The sequence below is a fragment of the Erpetoichthys calabaricus genome, chromosome 8, assembly GCF_900747795.2.
Source record: "Erpetoichthys calabaricus chromosome 8, fErpCal1.3, whole genome shotgun sequence".
NCBI lineage: Eukaryota > Metazoa > Chordata > Cladistia > Polypteriformes > Polypteridae > Erpetoichthys > Erpetoichthys calabaricus.
In genome coordinates, this window is record NC_041401.2 from 123138139 (window position 1) to 123159316 (window position 21178).

A 21178-nucleotide genomic window follows, 5' to 3' on the forward strand; every position below is an offset into this window, starting at 1 on the left:
CTACTGCTGCATATCAGGAACTCTTGTCTAGGGCATGGAGCAATCCTTCTACTACAAAGGCTAATCTAATGCAGGACTGCAGATGCAGAAGACATTGCATTGAATGCATCCTTGCTAGAGAACAGTAAGGTGCATAAGCAGGAGAGACTGTACATAAAAGCAGAAGACTCCTCTCACTGAAGACTAAAGATGACTGATCACCACCTCTTAGCAGGCTTATTTTATGCTAGCACATCCCATAGACTGTAGATGCAGTGCAGTCAGCAACAATAAGACGCAACCAAAGCCCAGAGAAAAAAATATCTGAACAAAGAACAATAAAGTGCACTCAGCAATGTTCCACATATTTCAGAAAAGGGCTTTTAATGGGACCTAAAGGAAATAAAGATAAAGCATTGAATCCACATTTTGATATGACAGGAACCAAATAAACAATAAGTACAGTCCTGCTTTATACTTTAGTCCAGAGGCAGATGCTGTAACTTTGTAGTTTGGGTAAAGCCAGCAAATGTACTTACATGTGTGTTTCTAGCGATTGGTATTACTGTAACTAAAAATCTTTGTGAAAGGTACAATTTTAATATTTATACATTTCTCTTCCTAAATGTAATAGAGAAACAAACTTGAATTCCATCAGTTCACAGCAGCTGCCATCACACAGTAATGTAGCAGTTTCAAACAGTGTGTGGCACGTACTGTACATACACATCTTGTTAGAAAAAACTTGATTCCACTATCAGAACAGTCAGACTTGTAACTAAGCAAAAGGTGATCCATCTAACCAGCTAAAATACTAGAACTCCTAACATTTACTGAAATGTTGGTCTTAAGTGAATGTTTTCTTGGATACCGAATTACATAAGAATTAAGAAGGGCAGATATAATTTATAGTTTCGCCCACTTTTATGGATAAAAGTAAGAGCAAACTTCTATTTATGTGTTGTATGGTCTATTTCTTGTTCTGTCTGTATATGCATTGTGAAAGATAGCCCGGCCACAGACAGACACAACACCAGATGCCTACAACACATGGTTTATTTTCAGCACAACACAACGACAGTGCACAAAACCCCACACTAACTCAGTCCTTATTCCATTAGCCGCCTCCGCTCCTCTCTCACAAGCTCCATCCTCTTCCACCTGACTCCAGCTCTCCGAATGGAGTGAGGCAGCCCCTTTTATAACGCACCCGGATGTGCTCCAGGTAATCCTGATGATCTCCCTGCAGCACCTCCTGATGTACCTGCTTCCTGGTGTGGCGGAAGTGCTGTCCTCCAGGGCTTCAGGACCATCCGAGCGCCCCCTTGTGGTGACCACGGGTCCTGACAGGGTTGAGCTCCCCAGCTCCTTCTCCGTGGCTCTGATGGAATCCAGGGGGGCTGCCCTCTTACACTCAGGGAAAAACAGTGCCCCTTTCATGGTCCGACCTTCTTCCAGGCGTCCCGGTGGGGTAAGATCCCTGATCATCTGCCACAGCATATATCTATCACCTACTAATGTTATGTTATCAATAAACTGTATTATTTTATGTAATGTGTTAAGAATGTTTGGTTTATTTATCACTATCTCAGAACCACAAAAAAAGAAAGTGAACGCTGATCTGTGTACACCTTCACTAATTTATGACTTTGTTCATAAATTTAAACAAACTTTCCCATAGTTCTAGTGAAACACTGATAGTATTGGTACAGTCATGGCCGAAATTATCGGCACCCCTGGAATTTTCCCAGAAAATGCACCATTTCTCCCTGAAAATGGTTGCAATTACAAATGTTTTGGTATGCACATGTTTATTTCCTTTATGTGCATTGGAACAACACAAAAAAACAGAGAAAAAAAGCCAAATCTGACATCATTTCACACAAAACTCAAAAACCGGGCTGGACAAAATTATTGGCACCCTCTACTTAATATTTGGTTGCACGCCCTTTGGAAAAATAACTGAAATCAAGCGCTTCCTATAACCATCAACAAGCTTGTTACACCTCTCAACTGGAATTTCCGACCACTCTTCTTTTGTAGACTGCTCAAGGTTTCTCAGATTTGAAGGGCACCTTCTCCCAACAGCAATTTTGAGATCTCTCCAAAAGTGTTCAATCGGATTTAGATCCGGACTCATTGCTGGCCACTTCAGAACTCTCCAGTGCTTTGTCTTCAACCATTTCTGGGTGCTTTTAGAGGTATGTTTGGGGTCATTGTCCTGCTGGAACACCCATGACCTCTGACGCAGACCAAGCTTTCTGACACTGGGCCCTACATTGCGCCCCAATATCTTTTGGTATCTTCAGATTTCATGATGCTTTACACACAGTCAAGGCATTCAGTGCCAGAGGCAGCAAAACATCCCCTAAACATCTTAGAACTTCCACCATGTTTGACTGTAGGTACTGTGTTCTTTTCTTCGTAGGCCTCGTTCCGTTTTCTGTAAACAGTAGAATGATGATCTTTACCAAAAAGCTCTACCTTGGTCTCATCTGTCCACAATACGTTCGCCCAGAAGGATTTTGGCTTCCTCAAGTACATTTTGGCAAACTCCAGTCTGGCTTTTTTATGTTTCTGTGTCAGCAGTGGGGTCCTCCTGGCTCTCCTGCCATAGCATTTCATTTCGTTCAGATGTCGACAGATAGTTTGAGCTGACACTGTTGCACCCTGAGTCTGCAGAACAGCTTGAATATGTTTTGAAGTTGATTGGGGCTGTTTATCCACCATTTGGACTATCCTTCGTTGAGTCTTTTATCAATTTTTCTCTTCCGTCCACGTCCAGGGAGATTAGCTACAGTGCCATGTGTTGTGAACTTCTTGATTATGTTGCGCACAGTGGACAACGGAACATGAAGATCTCTGGAGATGGACTTGTAGCCTTGAGATTGTTGATATTTTTCCACAACTTTTGTTCTCAAGTCCTCAGACAATTCTCTGCTCTTCTTTCTGTTCTCCATGCTTAGTGTGGCACACTCAGACACACAACAGAAAGGTTGAGTCAACTTTTCTCCATTTTAACTGGCTTCAGGTGTGATTGCTATATTGCCAGCACCTGTTTCTTGCCACAGGGGAGTTCAAATGAGCATCATATGCTTGAAATAAAACAATTTACCCACACTTTTGAAAGGGTGCCAATAATTTTGTCCGGCCCATTTTTGGAGTTCTGTGTGACATGATGTCAGATTTGGCTTTTTTTCTGTTTTTTTGTGTTGTTCCAATGCACATAAAGGAAATAAACATGTACAGTTAGGTCCATAAATATTTGGACAGAGACAACTTTTTTCTAATTTTGGTTCTGTACATTACCACAAAGAATTTTAAATGAAACAACTCAGATGCAGTTGAAGTGTAGACTTTCAGCTTTAATTCAGTGGGGTGAACAAAACGATTGCATAAAAATGTGAGGCAACTAAAGCATTTTTTTAACACAATCCCTTCATTTCAGGGGCTCAAAAGTAATTGGACAATTGAGTCAAAGGCTATTTCATGGGCAGGTGTGGGCAAGTCCGTCGTTATGTCATTATCAGTTAAGCAGATAAAAGGCCTGGAGTTGATTTGAGGTGTGGTGCTTGCGTGTGGAAGATTTTGCTGTGAACAGACAACATGCGGTCAAAGGAGCTCTCCATGCAGGTGAAAGAAGCCATCCGTAAGCTGCGAAAACAGAAAAAACCCATCCGAGAAATTGCTACAATATTACGAGTGGCAAAATCTACAGTTTGGTACATCCTGAGAAAGAAAGCAAGCACTGGTGAACTCAGCAACGCAAAAAGATCTGGATGTCCACGGAAGACAACAGTGCTGGATGATCGCAGAATCATTTCCATGGTGAAGAGAAACCCCTTCACAACAGCCAACCAAGTGAACAACACTCTCCAGGGGGTAGGCGTATCGATATCCAAGTCTACCATAAAGAGAAGACTGCATGAAAGTAAATACAGAGGATGCACTGCAAGGTGCAAGCCACTCATAAGCCTCAAGAACAGAAAGGCTAGATTGGACTTTGCTAAAGAACATCTAAAAAAGCCAGCACAGTTCTGGAAAAACATTCTTTGGACAGATGAAACCAAGATCAACCTCTACCAGAATGATGGCAAGAAAAAAGTACGGAGAAGGCGTGGAACAGCTGATTATCCAAAGCATACCACATCATCTGTAAAACACGGTAGAGGCAGTGTGATGGCTTGGGCGTGCATGGCTGCCAGTGGCACTGGGACACTAGTGTTTATTGATGATGTGACACAGGACAGAAGCAGCCGAATGAATTCTGAGATGTTCAGAGACATACTGTCTGCTCAAATCCAACTAAATGCAGTCAAATTGATTGGGCGGCGTTTCATGATACAGATGGACAATGACCCAAAACATACAGCCAGAGCAACCCAGGAGTTTATTAAAGCAAAGAAGTGGAAAATTCTTGAATGGCCAAGTCAGTCACCTGATCTTAACCCAATTGAGGATGCATTTCACTTGTTGAAGACTAAACTTCAGACAGAAAGGCCCACAAACAAACAGCAACTGAAAGCTGCTGCAGTAAAGGCCTGGCAGAGCATTAAAAAGGAGGAAACCCAGCATCTGGTGATGTCCATGAGTTCAAGACTTCAGGCTGTCATTACCAGCAAAGGGTTTTCAACCAAGTATTAGAAATGAACATTTTATTTCCAGTTATTTCATTTGTCCAATTACTTTTGAGCCCCTGAAATGAAGGGATTGTGTTAAAAAAATGCTTTAGTTGCCTCACATTTTTATGCAATCGTTTTGTTCACCCCACTGAGTTAAAGCTGAAAGTCTGCACTTCAACTGCATCGGAGTTGTTTCATTTAAAATTCATTGTGGTAATGTACAGAACCAAAATTAGAAAAAAGTTGTCACTGTCCAAATATTTATGGACCTAACTTTATGTACAAAAACATTTGTAATTGCAATAATTTTCTGGGAGAAATGGTGCATTTTCTGGGAAAATTCCAGGGGCGCTGATAATTTCGGCCATGACTGTATAAATTGTAAAATATGAATTCGAAAACCACTGCAGTCCAAAAACACCATAGCTGGCTCTCTCAAGTTTGCAACAGACAACTTTTTTATTCCAGACCATTATTGTGCAAAAATGGTAAGAGAGCATTTAGAAGCAGTTGCCATTAATGAAAAGTGGTCCTTTTGGCAAGAAAGAAACTCTGCATTCCAACAAAGGAACCCACTTCTAGCTATAAAGCATAGTGGTAGGTTTATAAAGGTTTGAGTTTGTCTGAATTGGCAAGCTGCAGCAGCAATCTTTGAGGAAATGGTGAACTCTGGAGCTTACTAGCAAATCATGTAGGAGAATATATGCATGTCTATTGATGGCCTAAAACTTAACAGAGTATGAGTCATGCAGCATGATAACAAAGCTAAATGCACAAGTAACTACTGCAGAATGACTAAGTCAGAAGATATTTTGCTTTTTTGAATTGCCAAGGCAAAGCTTGACCTCAGCCACCTGATACAGTATGTAACATAACCTAAAAACAGTTCATTCAAAACAGTCAAGAAAGTAAATCAGTTGAAGTAGACCAGTAAAGAACATTGAACTCAAATGTTGCAGAGCTGATGAGCAGGATTAATTGATGGGGAAAGCAAACATGCTACACTTGCCACTACTGCTATAGGAAGTAAAAGTAGTTGTGAAATTAAGAGTCACTCCCACTTTTCAATATAACCATGGTTGTTAGATCATTGTATCAAATTAATTCATTAAATAGTACATTTTTGTTTGTTCATATTCTTTTTTTATGAGAATTTAGAAAAATACAGTAAATGACAATACAGACAAATTTAAAAGATGTTTCTCCATCTCCATGTAATTTCATTCCATACCTTTGTTGAGATAGCAAGGCTGAGTTCAGACTTTGGAGAGGAGAAGCAAACCTTGTTTCTTCTGGTTTGTACTTTTTTGTTCACATGGCATCTGTTTTTCTTGTTTTGCAGGCCTAAAGGCATCTTTAGAGCGTCTACAGTTGGAGTATGTCGATGTGGTTTTTGCTAACAGGCCCGATCCCAACACTCCTATGGAAGGTAGGCTTAGCAATACAAGATAATGATTACCAAATCACATTTTGGATTGTCAGTATCCACTTTCATGTTAGCATTCATATCCATTTATCTTGTCTTTTCTTTTTGAACTGTCCACTTTGGAATGTAGGACAAAGATTGAGGTCAGCATTTGTAAAATGAGTGTAGCTGAACTTAAAAGCAGATACAGTATGAAGTAGCATTCAGAGAGCTAACCCTGACAATATTAACAATTAGGCATTTCTAGAAATGCCAGTTTGATTGTTCCATGTACCTAGTCTGTAGTGATACTAATACATGACAGATAAATAAAAGATGGAAGTTGATGTGGAAGTTTTTGTGTTATAGTAAAGCATTTCAAAAAAGCAAGCTTGTAGCTTCTTGGTAAATTATAAAGTACCTCAGCAGCCCTTAAAATAAGTTGCATCTATCAACGGTGTGGGAGCTCTGGGGCAAATATTTCTGTGGTCTTAAGGTAGTTTCAATAGAGTTTCCTTGGTAATTAGGTCAGTTATAGTTTATAATAGAATACTCATGATTCGAGGCCATTGGCATGGTGATGTTACGTTTTATGCACTTCTTTGGGTGTTCCACTGACCATTTGTAACACAGTTGCCATATGAATGACAACCTATCTCTGGCATAGTGGAAAATGTGATCCCAGCTGATTTGGTATCCTAAACTGTAGAACTGAAGTTCATACTACTGTACAGGTCTCACAATTTACAGTAAAGCAGATATCTATCCCACTGATTAGATCCTCTATATAGATTTATTTTGTAACCCTTTTCCATAGTTTAACATTAAAATCTCAAGTCTGCTATCTGAATATGATCAATTCAAGGCACCATTCCACAGTTTCTTATGCAGAGAAGAAGCCCATTGGAATCTGAATAGAAGATCACTGGGAACTATGAAAGTTGTAAATAAAGGATATGAGGTTAATTAGCCTATAGGCTTAAGTCACATTTGAAGCAGTAAACTGGTCTTTTTGTGAATCTCTTTCTTGTCACCAGGAGACCCATTTAGTACATCAAAGTCCAGAACATTCATCATCGAAGGTACACAGTACCCTCAATCCAAGCATTGCCCCTCCTGTTTCTGAGGCATTTTATGGCATTAACCTTATTTCTTGTGTTTCTGTATTATTTACCTTCTTCACTGAGACTTTTAAATGATAATGATATGAATTTATGAAAACCATAAAATGCTTTAAAATTCTATTCTTTTTCTAACATCTTGCAAGTAAAATTTAGTCAGGAATTCAAAATAACCCAAAGTCTTCAACAAACAATGTAGTAAAGGTGCTAATTTTTAAACAATTTGCAACATTCTTTGCTATTCCATTCATTTTTCATTATTTTAATCCATTTGTATATAACATTCCCAAAGCTGCTTAATCCAATTCAGAGTCGTGGGGTTAAACCATTTGTATTACTTTGAGTCATTATCTTTTAATGCCTTTATTTAATTGCAGTGCATGAAATTCATTAGTTACCTACCTGCCTAGAAAGTTAAACAGAAAATAAAATATAACCAGTGGTATTCCATCATTTGAAAACCCCCTAACCTTCGTCCTTAATTCATTCATTTTTCCATATTCTGAATTTATTTCCTTTAGCTGGTACTGCTGAGTCCAGCCATTTTGGGTTAAACATGAGCATCACATTCATGCACACATGGTTTTCCAACGGTGTTTATTTATTTATTGATGGATTACGTGAATTACAGTGCCTTGAAAAATATTCAACCCAAACCTGTTCTTTTTTTATTTTGCTTTTTCTAATTTCAACTTTAAAAACAGATAATAGATAAAAATAGATATGGTCTAGAAAATTATGCAAAACGTGTCATGTCAAATGCAAAGCACCAAAAACTTCCAACATTTTAAAGAAAATGAAAAATTGAAATCAACATTTTAAAGAGTTTTCATCCACATGGTAATTGGATGTAGACAGATTTAATCTCAAAAATACTATATAATGTGTTACCTCACAAAATTAGCCGCGCAGTGTGTTGATGGGACTCTGCCAGGGTGTGTAATTAGTGGAGGAGCTGATTGAGATTAATCTGTGAGGATAAATACTGCCCTTCAACTAACCCCCGACAACCCCACCCCCCCAAATAAACGAACCGCCCCTCCAAGCTTTATATAATTCCATACTATGGCAGAGACCTAAAAGAAAGCTTCAGAATGGATACAAAGAGAGTTAGGGATCTATTTATAGAGCAGCACATGAACAACCCTCAGAACTCAGTGCATTCTATTGTCCAGAAGTGGGGACAAATATGAAACTGCTACACTGACTAGATCTAGCCTTTCCTCTAAATTTATCTCAGACAGCAAGGACGCTTCTTAAGGAAGCAACTCAAAAAAAAAAAAAAAAAAAAAAAAAACATTTGATGAGTGGTCTGCATTGTAAAGGAAAATATGTGGATCAGAAACAAAATTTCTCAATGTAATACATCAAAATTCTAAGCTATGGCAGTTTTAAATGAGAAGTTATTGATAGAGGTTGAATACATTTTCAAGGCTATCTATCTATCTATCTATCTATCTATCTATCTATCTATCTATCTATCTATCTATCTATCTATCTATCTATCTATCTATCTATCTATCTATCTATCTATCTATCTATCTATCTATCTTAGGTGCTCTCTTTTAATAGTGAATACAGTTTTATTTGTACATCAAATGTATATGATTAAGGGGCAGAGTAATTATACCAGAAGTAATGAAAAGATTTCACCACTGATCTAAGAGAAGAATATACTGTAGTTTCTCATATATTTTCCAATCAGAAGAAAGAGAGAGACATACTGACATCATCCTTTTTTTGGTTTTACTTAAAGCACTTCAGTGTGGAGTTAGTACACTACTTTTCTTTAGCTTTGCTGAAACTAGAATTACTCCTTTCTTTCTTTCTGTGCTGCCGCAGACCGGGAGGCTGCCCATTTCTTATTTTTTGTTCACAATTATAGCTTAGGAGTAGTCCCTTGTTTTTCTGCACCCCTTCATTAATGGGAGATATCCCCATTTAGTCCTTATGGTGCACTTCTGGATTTTTCTTTCAATATTTAATTGAGTTATTGGATGACTTTGGTTTGCAGAGATGGAAATACAAGTCATTGATATAATGCTTTCTGTCCTTTCTGGATCAGTAAAGAAACTACCCAGAAATATGTACAAGCCAGTAAGATCAGTTTGCACAACACTTATACTAACTTTTCAAACTGAACCCCATTCTGCCTTTCTATGTGAACTGGCTTGCACTGGTAACATGCTATAATTTTTTTGCAAGATGATGGCTGCTGACTCAGCACCTGTTTGTGACTAATCCCTGCCTGTGCTGTGCCCGTGTTTGGTGGGCAGTTATGTTTAGTTGCATGACCTGCCTGGTTAGTTTCACCTTGGCTGTGTATGTCCTGTATGTCTCCATGTGCTTCCCTTCTTTCTCTTTCCTGTGGCCCTTATTTCACTTGAAGTCAGTAAACTAACTTGACTTGCATGTGTCAAATGCCTCAGCTTTATGATGCCCAGTACTTAAGACCTCTGGCCAAGCTTGGTGCAATCTAATATTAATTTTGATTGGCCTTGGCATGTTCTTTGATTTTATGCTTTATTATGATTAGAGTAGAAATGCTGCTATCTCATTCAGAGATCTTTGACTGGATTATTCTCAACCATCCCTGGAGACTTTAATTCAATAAGGTGGAAGACCATATGTGTGGTACAGTGTTATCACCGGTGAAACATTATGTAGTCAGTATGTTTCCCTATTTCACGTAATAAGATAATCCGTCATCCCTACAAGGATCTCAGCAGTGGCCTGCATGTAACAAAAAGGATGAATCAGCTGATGTGGACATCTGGATCTATGCTTTACCAAGAGAAGAGAACTGCAGAGTATCCTCCTGCACCTTCAAGTATGCCTTTTCTGGAGAGTGCTCTTTTTAGTTTTTGATCTAAAAATGGGAATAATAAGAAATTAATTTAAAAATTTGCAGGGTTTGTAGTAATGTTTGAGGTTTGCTTACATGAATAGGTCTGGGGCTAGGGATTTGAACCATACCCCAGACTGTGCTTCATCCAGCTGATAGATACAGTCGCAGTCAGATGTTTACATACACATAGTGTGAATTCTTTAAAGGTCACTTTATAAACCCTCCACAGACTTTATACTAACAAATTATAAATTTGGCAAATAATTCAAGACATCAACTTTGTGCAGGGCAAAAGTAGTTTTTTTCCAGCAATGTTCACAGACAGATTATTTGATTTTTTTATTGATTATATGACAATTCCAGTGGGTCACAAGTTTACATACATTTTATTATCTGTGCCTTTAAACAGCTTGAAAAATTATGTCAAGCCTTTAGGCAATTAGCTTCTGGTAGCCTATTAGCCTAATTGGAGTCAACATGTAGATGTATGTTACGATCTACTGTCAAACTCACTGCCTCTTTACTTGACATAATTGGAAAATCAAAAGAATTCATCCAAGACCTTTGAAAAAATTTGCGCAGCTCCAAAAATCTAGCTCATCCTTGGGAACAATTTTCAAACGCCTGAAGGTTCCACGTTCATCTGTACAAACAATAATATACAAGTATAAAAACCATGGGACCACACAGCTGTCATACCACTCAAGAAGGAGATGCATTTTGTCTCCTATAGAAGATCTCCTTTGCCAGGAAAAGTGAAAATCAATCCCAGAACAACAGCAAAGGACCTTGTGAAGATGCTGGAGGAAACTGGTAGACAAGTATCTACCTGTATATCCACAGTACAATGAGTCCTATATAGACATAACCTGAACGGCTGCAAAGCAAGGAAGAAGCCACTGCTCCAAAGCCACCATAAAAATGCCAGACTGCAGTTTGCAATGGCACATGAGGACAGAGACCTTACTTTCTGGAGAATTGTCCTCTGGTCTGATGAATCTAAGATCGAACTGTTTGGCTATAATGACCATTTTTATGTTTGGAGGAAAAAGGGTGAGATTTGCAAGCCAAAGAACACCATTCAAACTGTCAAGCATGGGGTTGGGAGCATCATGCTGTGGAGGTGCTTTGCTGCAAGATGGACTAGTTCACGTCACAAAACAGATGGCATCATGAAGAAGGAAAATGAAGGTATACTGCAGCAGCATTCCAAGAGCTCAGTAAGGAAGTTGATGCTCAGTCACAAATGGGTCTTCCAAATGGACAATGACACCAAGCATACCTCAAAGTTGTGGAAAAATGGCTTAAGGACAACAAGATCAAGGTATTGGAGTGGCCATCACAAAGCCCTGACCTCAATCCAATTGAAAATGTGTGCATGGGAAGAACTGAAAAAGCCTGTGTGAGAAGGAGGTCTTTGAATCTGTCCCAGTTAACCCAGTTCTGTCTGGAGGAATAGGCCATAATTCCAGCAACTTATTGTAAGAAGTTCGTGGAAGGCTAACCAACACGTTTGGCTCAAGTTAAACAATTTAAAGGCAATGCTACCAAATATTAACAAAGTGTATGTAAACTTTTGCCCAACTGGAATTGTGATATAGTCAATAAAATGTAAATTATTCTGTCTGTGAATTTTGTTGGAAAATATACTTTTTCCCTGCACAAAGTCGATGTCTTAAATGATAGGCCAAATTTATAGTCTGTTAATATAAAATCTGTGTAGGAGTTATAAAGTGAGTTTTAAAGAATTCACCTTAAGTGTACATAAACTTCTGACTTCAACTATAAATTTAGGAGATACCAGAACAAGTTCTAGATAACTGATGTGCATGTCTGGATTATGTATGGAAAATCTAGGATACATTATAAAAAGTAAAAATAATGTAAAGGCGATCGTGTGAAACAAGTATGAGACATACTGAGCAGCTTGTTTGTTTTGACGAAAGTTACAGTGCATATCAGGTAAACATTAAGTGATGTTTGGAGTAGTGGTTGGGAGACAATCTTGACTGATTCACTGACTGCCAAGTTCTGTTTGGATTAGTCCTCAAAGCAGTTTTGACAGTATCTCCACCAAAAGCCCTAAACCAAAGATCGACTATAAGAAAACAGCTTTTCTTTTGGGGTTAAAGCAGCGCAATACAAATATGCACCTCCATGCCTATCTGATTAAATCCTCTTCTACCCCTTTTTCTCTTTCCATTTGTCTTTTTCTGTATTTTTTGACAGAAACTGTCAGAGCTATGACTCATGTGATCAACCAAGGAATGGCCATGTACTGGGGAACCTCTCGATGGAGCTCCATGGAAATAATGGTAAGAAACCTAAGTTGCATTCTGAATACTTTCTTGGAGAGTTTTGTTTACCTAAATAAACAAGGCAATTTGCTTTTAAACCTGAAGAACAACTTCCATCCCAACACAGATATGCATCCTAATGTTTATGAAAGCAGAAAAATTCTTCCCATAGATATTTTGTTAGTTCGCTCCTTCGTGTTTTGGAGAAGCCCAAAGTGTTAAATAAACTTGAACCTAAATGTATTAATAACAAACTTCTTTTAATTTTTATTTTTTTATGTTACCTCTCTCATTTCCCAACTTCCATTTCTCTTTGCAGGAAGCATATTCTGTAGCACGACAATTCAACTTGATCCCACCTATTTGTGAACAAGCAGAGTATCACATGTTTCAAAGAGAGAAGGTTGAAGTGCAGCTCCCTGAACTCTTCCACAAAATAGGTACTAAAGCCGACCTCAGATGGGTAATAGGTTAAAGATGTTAAGATATTTCGGCACAAGGATCTGAAGGCTCATTCATCAGGACAATAGAGGTATCTTGTCTTGAGTGTTGCTTGAAATAAAATTACATTGTCACATGGGCCTAACATACGAGGGTAAGTCGAAAAATATCCACCACAGTGTTCTTTATGCTGTTGGCTGCAGCAGTACTTGTGCATGCTTGTATGAATTTTGTTTGTGAAAGTTGTGGCACCTCAGGGCTAAACTGGTCTGGCTAATTGTTGGCATGTTATACTGTTGCTAATGTGGCCACCCTCGTTTCTGTATAACATACTGTTAATCTGATTTTTGTGGGCTAAAGATGTATCAGGAGTACACATTCATTGTCAACATTTAGCACAGTATGAAAATAATATTTTGCCTAATCGAAGAATGATCTGGTCACCCTTCCATGTCTGATACTGCTTATGATGTTGAATGTGCCCATATCATAGTTTTGGCAAACAAGCATGTGATTAATATAGTATGTTATCAGCCAAGGAGATAATTTTGAAAAATGATGCTGAAAAAAACTCTGTGTTTTGTTTCTTTTTTTTTCTCTACAAATCTCTCTATTATAAAAAAAAAAATCCTGGAGAGAAACAGTATGGCGTCAAGATGTGATCTTTATGTTAAGATCACGGAAGACAGTTAAAAGACCTGTGAGGACCTTAAACATAAGACATTGTGCCAAGAGATTGACCCAGGACCGTCTTGCGATGACGTAGAACATGAGATTCTTGCAAGACATGCCCTACTTGCAATTAATATCAAATAAGACAATGGGGCAGCAAAACAGTCAGTCTTGTGACGGATTTGAGCACACACAGATCCAGGGTATCAGCGCATATAAAGCGTATAAAGACAATACGTTATAAATAAAACGTTGAATAAGCGAAGAAGAAAGCAGCGCGGAGAAAAGAGACTCAAAAACGTTGGAGAGAAAAAGAGCAAAAAAGAAAAAATAATCTAGGTGCAAATTCAGAAAATAAGGCAAGTAATTATCAGCCCGTAACAAGTGGAACTGAAACACAGCACGTGCAATCGGGTTCAGAATTAAAAGACATAGTAAAAGACAAAGTAGAACTTCATAAACACGTTCACAAACGTTGGCGCTATACACATGCAGAGCAGATTATGAAAGCAGTGGAATTCGAAAGGCTCAAAAAACGTTGGCGCGATACAAATGTGGAGAAAGTTAAAGAATATGAAAGTAGGAAAATTAGAAAGTATAAAAAAAAGAAAGTAAAGATCGCAGTAGCGCAAACAAACGGAAATTATTACTCGAAAAAGGGAAAATAATCACCACGGACCAGGTGTCACTGAAAAAAGCAGGACAAAGCGAGGTCAGAAATAAAAGACAGAATAAAAAACAAAGTAAAACATCATAAAAAGGTTAAAAAAAGGGGGCCAAACACATGCAGAGCAAGTTAGAGATGATGAAAACTGAAATTCAAAAGACTCAAAAAAAAAAAAACAACAAAAAAAAAAAAAACGTAGGCGCGAAACACATGCAGAGCAAGATACAGAATATGAAAGCAGAAAAAAACGACAGTGTCTAAAAAAGAAAGTAAACATCGCGCTGGCACAAAAAAAGAGAAATTATTACTCAGAGAGATAACTAAAAGGTGAATAGAGATGTAATATATGGACATAGGTGATATATCAGAAGTATGCAAATGTTGTAAGGCTTTGAAGTTTAAGTCAGAGAATTTCAAAAACAGAGGTTACCTCACATGCATTTATTGGTTACTTTGCAAAAAAAAAATTATTAACTACTGATGATGTAGATCGCTTTGTCTGTGCTGAAATTCCAAACAGAGAAACCTATCCTGAATTATGGTACAAAGTCATTAAACACATGTCTACTGACCTCATTTAAAAGATTCAGCATATTGGTACTTGAAAGATTCCAAATATTGTTTTTACATAAGTTCCGAAATAAAAGTGAAACTAATGAAATAGCAACAATTCAAAGACAAAAAAAATCTTAAAAGAGTGTATCTGGAAAACCAAACATGGGGGTTGGCGAGCGAAGCGAGCAGGGGGCGAAGGCCCCCTAGTATATTAAAATTATATTTTCACTTACATTCATAGGTGTGCTAGCAAAACTATGGCCAGTATATTTTTATTAAAATGAGAATGCAATTAATGAGGAGCTGTAACAATATTCAGAAACTATGCAATCTCATCAAAAGATTATTTACTATCCCAGATATATCTTTTAATTATTAAATAATATAGATACAAATGCTAGTCATTTCTGAATGTTCTGCTGTAAAATGAAGTCATGTAAAGTGCCATTCTTTTTCTCTCCCTATTCTTTTAAAAAATGTTAAGAAAGCCATCAACAGAGTACTACTGATTTACTGCTAAATCCTTCTGAGGTCTTGTAAGTAGCAGAGGAGCCATGTTAGCAAACTGCTGAAATACACATAAAGCAAAACTGAAGTAAAAATGCTGATTCAATTGCAATTTTCTTTAGGTCAGATGACTTAATGGCTGGTCCATCACCACTTAGACTGAGATTGACTCCTCTGTGCTTCATAGTTTAAAACGCGTTCACTTACATATTCAATTGATTCTTTAATAGCATGAGAGTGCCTTAGATCTCCTCACAATGCTGCAGAAAAACTGCATAGGACATTTCACTATATATCATCAACATATATACACATTTTTATGTTTTCTTGTAATAATTTAATGTGTGTATAGCAAACATTGAGAAAGGAAAACATTTATATACGTGAAGCATTCAAACCAGTCATTTTTTAATACTGTGACACTGACGTACATAGGACAACACTAGCATTTCTTGTCCACCACATCGGGGATGGCAGAGAAACTGCAGTTGGCTGCTGGCAAATATAATCTGGTTGTCAGCCCGTGTTCACCTCTGTTATATGCATGTGGTATCCTGGGAGATAGGGGTCATGTCTCCCTCACAGTTTATGAAATAGCGTCTTTTGCTCCTAACACTTTACACAAGGAACTGATTTAGTAAAAATGGATGTGGGTGAAGTTGTCCAGTCACCCACAGAAAGGGAAGACAACGCATTACCACTGTAACTTGTTACAAGTAAGCCATTTTAGTCTACATACTCAGATATTTGGTGTTACCTGTAGTTCTGGGAGGCATGTACATTCTGTGTGTGTCCCAATTCTATTTTTTGATGCTAAACTGTCTGTTTCCTTTCAGGGGTGGGAGCCATGACGTGGTCCCCACTGGCTTGTGGTATAATTTCTGGAAAATACGACAGTGGGGTACCACCCTACTCAAGGGCCTCTCTAAAGGTATCCTCTGGTCATGACCTTTTTATTGATCTATACTTCAGAGCACTAGAAGATCTACTTACTATGGTACTAAAATAAACTCTCACAGTTAGGATGGGGCTTGAGAGGAGGGTGGGGGATGAGCATCTTTTAAAAACAAAAATTACATTAATTTTAATTTGGTAATACATTTCTTTGGCTGTTGATTTGTCACCAGTAAATGGCTCCTATGGAACTCTGTGCTCTGTAATGCATCCCTCTTGAGCCTCTATACTGTGTGTTTTGGCAGGGATACCAATGGTTAAAAGACAAGATCCTGAGTGAAGAGGGCCGGCGTCAGCAGGCGAAGCTGAAAGAGTTGCAGGCCATCGCAGAGAGGCTGGGCTGCACACTGCCGCAGCTAGCCATTGGTGCGCGTAAAACTGCTACTCTCTCTGTGTCTGTCTGTCTGTCTGTCTGTCTCTCCATCATTATGTCTGTACTGTATGTCTAGGAACTTAAAGTCCTCCAGAAACAAACAACTTGTGTTGTTAAAATTGTTTGTTTTTTGTCAAATCAGGCAAGATTTAGGCATAGTTTTTAGTGATCTTTCAATCTTGCCTAACTACTGCCTGATTTTACCAAAAAGCATGGCAAAATTTATCAGTAGTCTCCTTAGAAAAAGATGATCAAATTAGAAATGAAGTTCCCAAGTCAGATGAATGAAGCAAATGTAGATGAAGCTAAAATTCATACATACTCGTTATTTTCAAAAGTAAATGAGGAATTTAAAAGAACAGAAGAAAGAATGATGCAAATATTTAAATAGTTTTAAAAAATAATTACTTGGTAAGATTCTTTTAGAGGAGTAGAGCTTGTCATATTCTTTGTATCCAACTTCCACTGTTTATTTTGTTATCTTCTTTCCTGTTTCTAATAGCCTGGTGTCTGAGGAACGAAGGTGTCAGTTCAGTTCTTTTGGGGGCATCTAACACAGACCAGCTAATGGAGAATATTGGTGCAATCCAGGTCAGTCTCAGGACCATAGACAGACAGAGTGTAGGGATGTCTGCTCATTGCCGATTTCTTTCTTTCGTTAATTTATTCCTGCAGTCATGAATCAAGCGCAATATTCTATTCACATCTGAGAAGAATGTGATATTGCAAAAGCTTGTACTTCAACTTCAACAGGCTGAATTTGTTTTCCACCATTGTTATAGGCTGTTTTTTTAAGAATTGTTCTTTATTATATAATTATGTAAATAAATGAACACTGCATGTGATAGTTTTTTCATTATATATTCAACTATATAAAGTCCAAAGCAACCAGTTGCCTACATTTGCAAGTTACAATATCTCTTACACTGCCAATACTGTTCTTTTTGCCTATTGCTGCAGACTACATGGTGCAGTTTGTGCTTCTTATTCTCATAGGTGGATAGAAAATGATGGAGTGTGAATGTGTTCATAACTCAAAGAGAAAGAATTTAAAAAAAATATTCTATATATGTGTCCCCATACTCATTAGCTCAACAATTTGAAATGCTTGCTTATAGTCAGTAGTATACACCAGTGTGCAGTTGTTTTTTAAATCTGGCAACCACAAGAGCATCCAAGCTGCTTCCAGTGTTCAGTCTCTACAGTAGGTAGTCTTCCCAAAAGACAGTTGAAAGAATTTATATGGTGATATCGCACTTATATTTTGGGACATTTCAGCAAAACTGTCATTGTTACTTTCTTTAGACAGCTCAAAATTATCACCTAGCAATGCAGAATCTAATTCATCAACAATACAGTAAAACATTGCAGAGTTTTTTTGTTTTTTTTTTGACAAGAGTGAGGGTTGGTGTTTGATGTCACTCTATAAGGAAAATGAATGCTTACAACGCATGGGGCTCCATTAAAGTTGAGGCCTTTGTTGCCATTTGGCCGATAAAAATCAAACTATACCTGTGACTTTTGTTGACATTTAGTTTTATCCCACTTGATGTCAACTTTTGTCAATACCCAGCCTCTACCCTTCATATCAACTTTCATCAAAGCCTGCCCACTACCCTTCATGTTGACTTTTGATGACAGATTTATCTATAGATTAAAGCAATATGGCTTAAATGATTTGTTTTTAAAAATATTCAAAAAATAAAATAGTTTGAATTCATTTATGGCAGTACTTGGCAGATTGTGGGTTTTTTGCGACGCTGTTGCTGGTTCTGCCCTACCCTGTATTCACAACTGCTCTAAACCCTCGGATATCAGCCCTCATGGCGATCTCCTCAGTGAGGCTGGGGCTATTTGTAAGCACAGGGGTTTCCTCAGTTGTAAAGACACACGAGTGTATGATGACAAATTTAACAGTTAAACTTAGGGTTGTGATTCTAACAGCTACTGAACAAGCACCTTCTCTTAAAACAAAATAACTGGTCAGTTACCTGAGGTCTGCTTTATAGAACTTTGTGTGGACTCACGTGCGTGAAAGTATATGTAGCTGCCTTTTCCCAAAATTACCAAAGTTCAACAGCTCTAGCATAAAAAATAGGATTCAGCAAAAGCCTGACGCATCAAAATGATTCCACAGACAAAATATCTTTGTTTTTAAAAGTTCTAGTTAAAATTCAAAGTAAAACAGTTCACAAAAAAAAGAAAAAAATTAAAATAGTAAAAATGAGAAAAGTTCTGTTCAAAGCTTATAAATCTTGTTACATTTCTAATCATTACAAATCACTTCTATACGTTTCTGAACCATTTAAGAACGGTCAGAAAACTTTATGCCTATCCCATTTCTATGTTGAAAATGGGTCTTTTAAGTCCCTGTGCACTGGGACCAGTTCTAAACAACAACTGACTCAATTATCACACTTTATCTTCAGTTATAGCAAGAAAGTTCTATCTCTTATTAATAATAATAATTCATTACATTTATATAGCGCTTTTCTCAGTACTCAAAGCGCTATCCACACAGGGAAGAACCGGGACGCGAACCCACAATCTTCCATTACAGGGGGTAAAAGGCGATACCATTGTCTATCGCAATGACACAGCAAACGCTAGTGTGAATTTAACTTAACTTATTGCATTAACTTTTTAAGATTGGCTCTTTCAGTATATGTATACCAAAAAACAGGAAAATGCATACAACAAGAAAAAATCTGATTTATTAAACCAGCCATTGCACATTTATACACAACTTATCCTTTATAAAACACAATCATCATTATACATAAATATGTATACATGAATGTGCCTCGAACCTCACCTGTTTGCCACCCTGAAACAGCCGTACATAGACTATGCTAATCAACTTTGTACATATGCAAGCACGATACTGCAGACCTGCACTGGAAAACATGGCAGACTTCCTCCTGATGCATCCTAACACTGCTGAGCATACCAAGAGCTTGAGCAGCACTGTAACAACTCACCTTTGCCTTCTAGGTATCGAGGAGGCAGTATCTGACCGGGTTGCCACTTTTACCTGGTACATGTAGTAGCATTATTGCAGGTACAATGAATAGTATAGGACATAGTTGAAACTGAGGGCTCAGCCAGTTACCTTACCAAGTCATCACGTACAGCCCCATCAGCAAGTCGTCTGCCAGCGCTAAGTTGCCTCAAAATAAATGTTTGACCCAGGGCACCAGGGCTTTTGGCAGTTTCATCTTGATATTGCAAATTAAGCGTGTTTTAATGAAATGTAACTGTTTATGGTTAACAAAAGCAGCTTCATTCTCTTTATGCAATATGAGTGCAGTCAAATGCCCCGATGGCATTAGGAAAACCAGACATTGCTGCAAATTGCCATTTATATTGCTTGTACTCCCACACAACACAGGAATTGAATGTAGTCTCATCAGTTGGTTACGGCTCCCAGCACGGGGGGCATGATGGAGCTGAAGGTTGGCTGAGATTCCTGACCTGTCAGCCAGTTTCCTCTGGTGGGTGTCTGTTGCCAGAAAGCCAGCTGTTGTTAATATCTGCATATTAAAAGGTAGAGCCTGATTTCGGGCGGTTTGTCTTTCTAATGTCAATTTAGCATATACTTCTAAGAGAAGGCTTTTTAACCCTAAATCATCCCATAAGTCAGTCAACATCGTGGGTGAAAAACTTCTTCCTGTCTGTAAATGCTTGTTCCCTACGTATTTGACCATTTGCACAGTCTTCAAGTAGCACCAAACAAGCTATATTGTGTCAGACACTATGCTATGAATAGGGTGTAGGACGTGATATGTATCACTTACTCACCGCAGGGAGGAAAAGTACATCCATGTTTTTAATTGTTGATAAGTGAATGCATTGCTTTCTAATCCTTTGTCCAAATAAACTGACAAAAAAACAAAAAAGTTCTTTCTGCAAATACGCAGCATTGGCCCAATTAAAGGGGAGCTAGAATATAACCTATACATCCGATACATCATTTTTAAAATGTATTTTTGTTTGTCATGTCTGTGCACATTATAATAAAGGCTGAGTGATATGAATTATTATAAACGTGAGTCATAATTTAGCTGGTTGGGCTGCATTTCCCTACTTGATCAAGGCTGTTGCTATTTCCCCCTTTCTCCAAAAAGTTGCCTACAGATTGGTCAGTTGACATAAATATACGCACTTTCTCCCATCAAGTTGTCTTTTATCAGTGGCTGAGCTGAGCACTTGACTTCACGTTTTCCAGCTTTTGCCTCAAAGTTTTCTCCTACTTCACCAACTAGTTTTACGTGTTTAACCTTATTCAGTCTCTCTACTGAGGTTATAGATGACAGTGGTGTTGGGCAGAATGTTAAGAATTAGCTACACAGGAGGATTAAATGTTTTCTGTATATTTGCTCAGTCTGAATAGCTGAGCAACACAGAAGTGTTAAAGAAGATCTTCTGCTAGACCTCAAACGGTGCAGTCTTTTCAAGCTCGCAGTTCTCTGTGTTACTGTTATTTATCAGTCTCTCCCAGCAGCAGTTCATGTTGGCCTTGCACTCTTTGATTGACAGTTTGTTTGTTTGTTTGTTTATTTATTTATTTATTTATAATGTTTCAGCGCCCATCATCTTTTGCAGTCATTTCTGAGGATATTCAGAAATACAGTAGGTTTCCACTAAAGTTTTTGTTAATTCATATCCCCCCCTGGTCGTTTGTGTGCATGTGCTCGACATGTAGCCAGTTAGGCCCGCTGCGCAGCAGGCTCACGT

At 38.0% G+C, this 21178-nt stretch overlaps 1 protein-coding gene across 13 annotated transcripts in view; it reads left to right on the forward strand.

Annotated features, from left to right (window-relative positions):
* The window catches only part of kcnab2a (potassium voltage-gated channel subfamily A regulatory beta subunit 2a), a 405095-nt gene that overhangs the window by 370534 nt on the left and 13383 nt on the right, over positions 1–21178 (forward strand). For 9 of the 13 annotated variants that reach the window (XM_051930893.1, XM_051930890.1, XM_051930888.1 and 6 more), the window contains 7 exons: positions 5944–6030; positions 7044–7088; positions 12205–12290; positions 12592–12712; positions 15951–16045; positions 16314–16434; positions 16944–17032. In XM_051930893.1, coding sequence (XP_051786853.1) covers positions 5944–6030; positions 7044–7088; positions 12205–12290; positions 12592–12712; positions 15951–16045; positions 16314–16434; positions 16944–17032 — 644 coding nt within the window. The remainder of the gene's footprint in view (positions 1–5943; positions 6031–7043; positions 7089–12204; positions 12291–12591; positions 12713–15950; positions 16046–16313; positions 16435–16943; positions 17033–21178) is intronic. The other 4 variants (XM_051930895.1, XM_051930896.1, XM_051930885.1 and 1 more) reach the window with 1 other exon arrangement.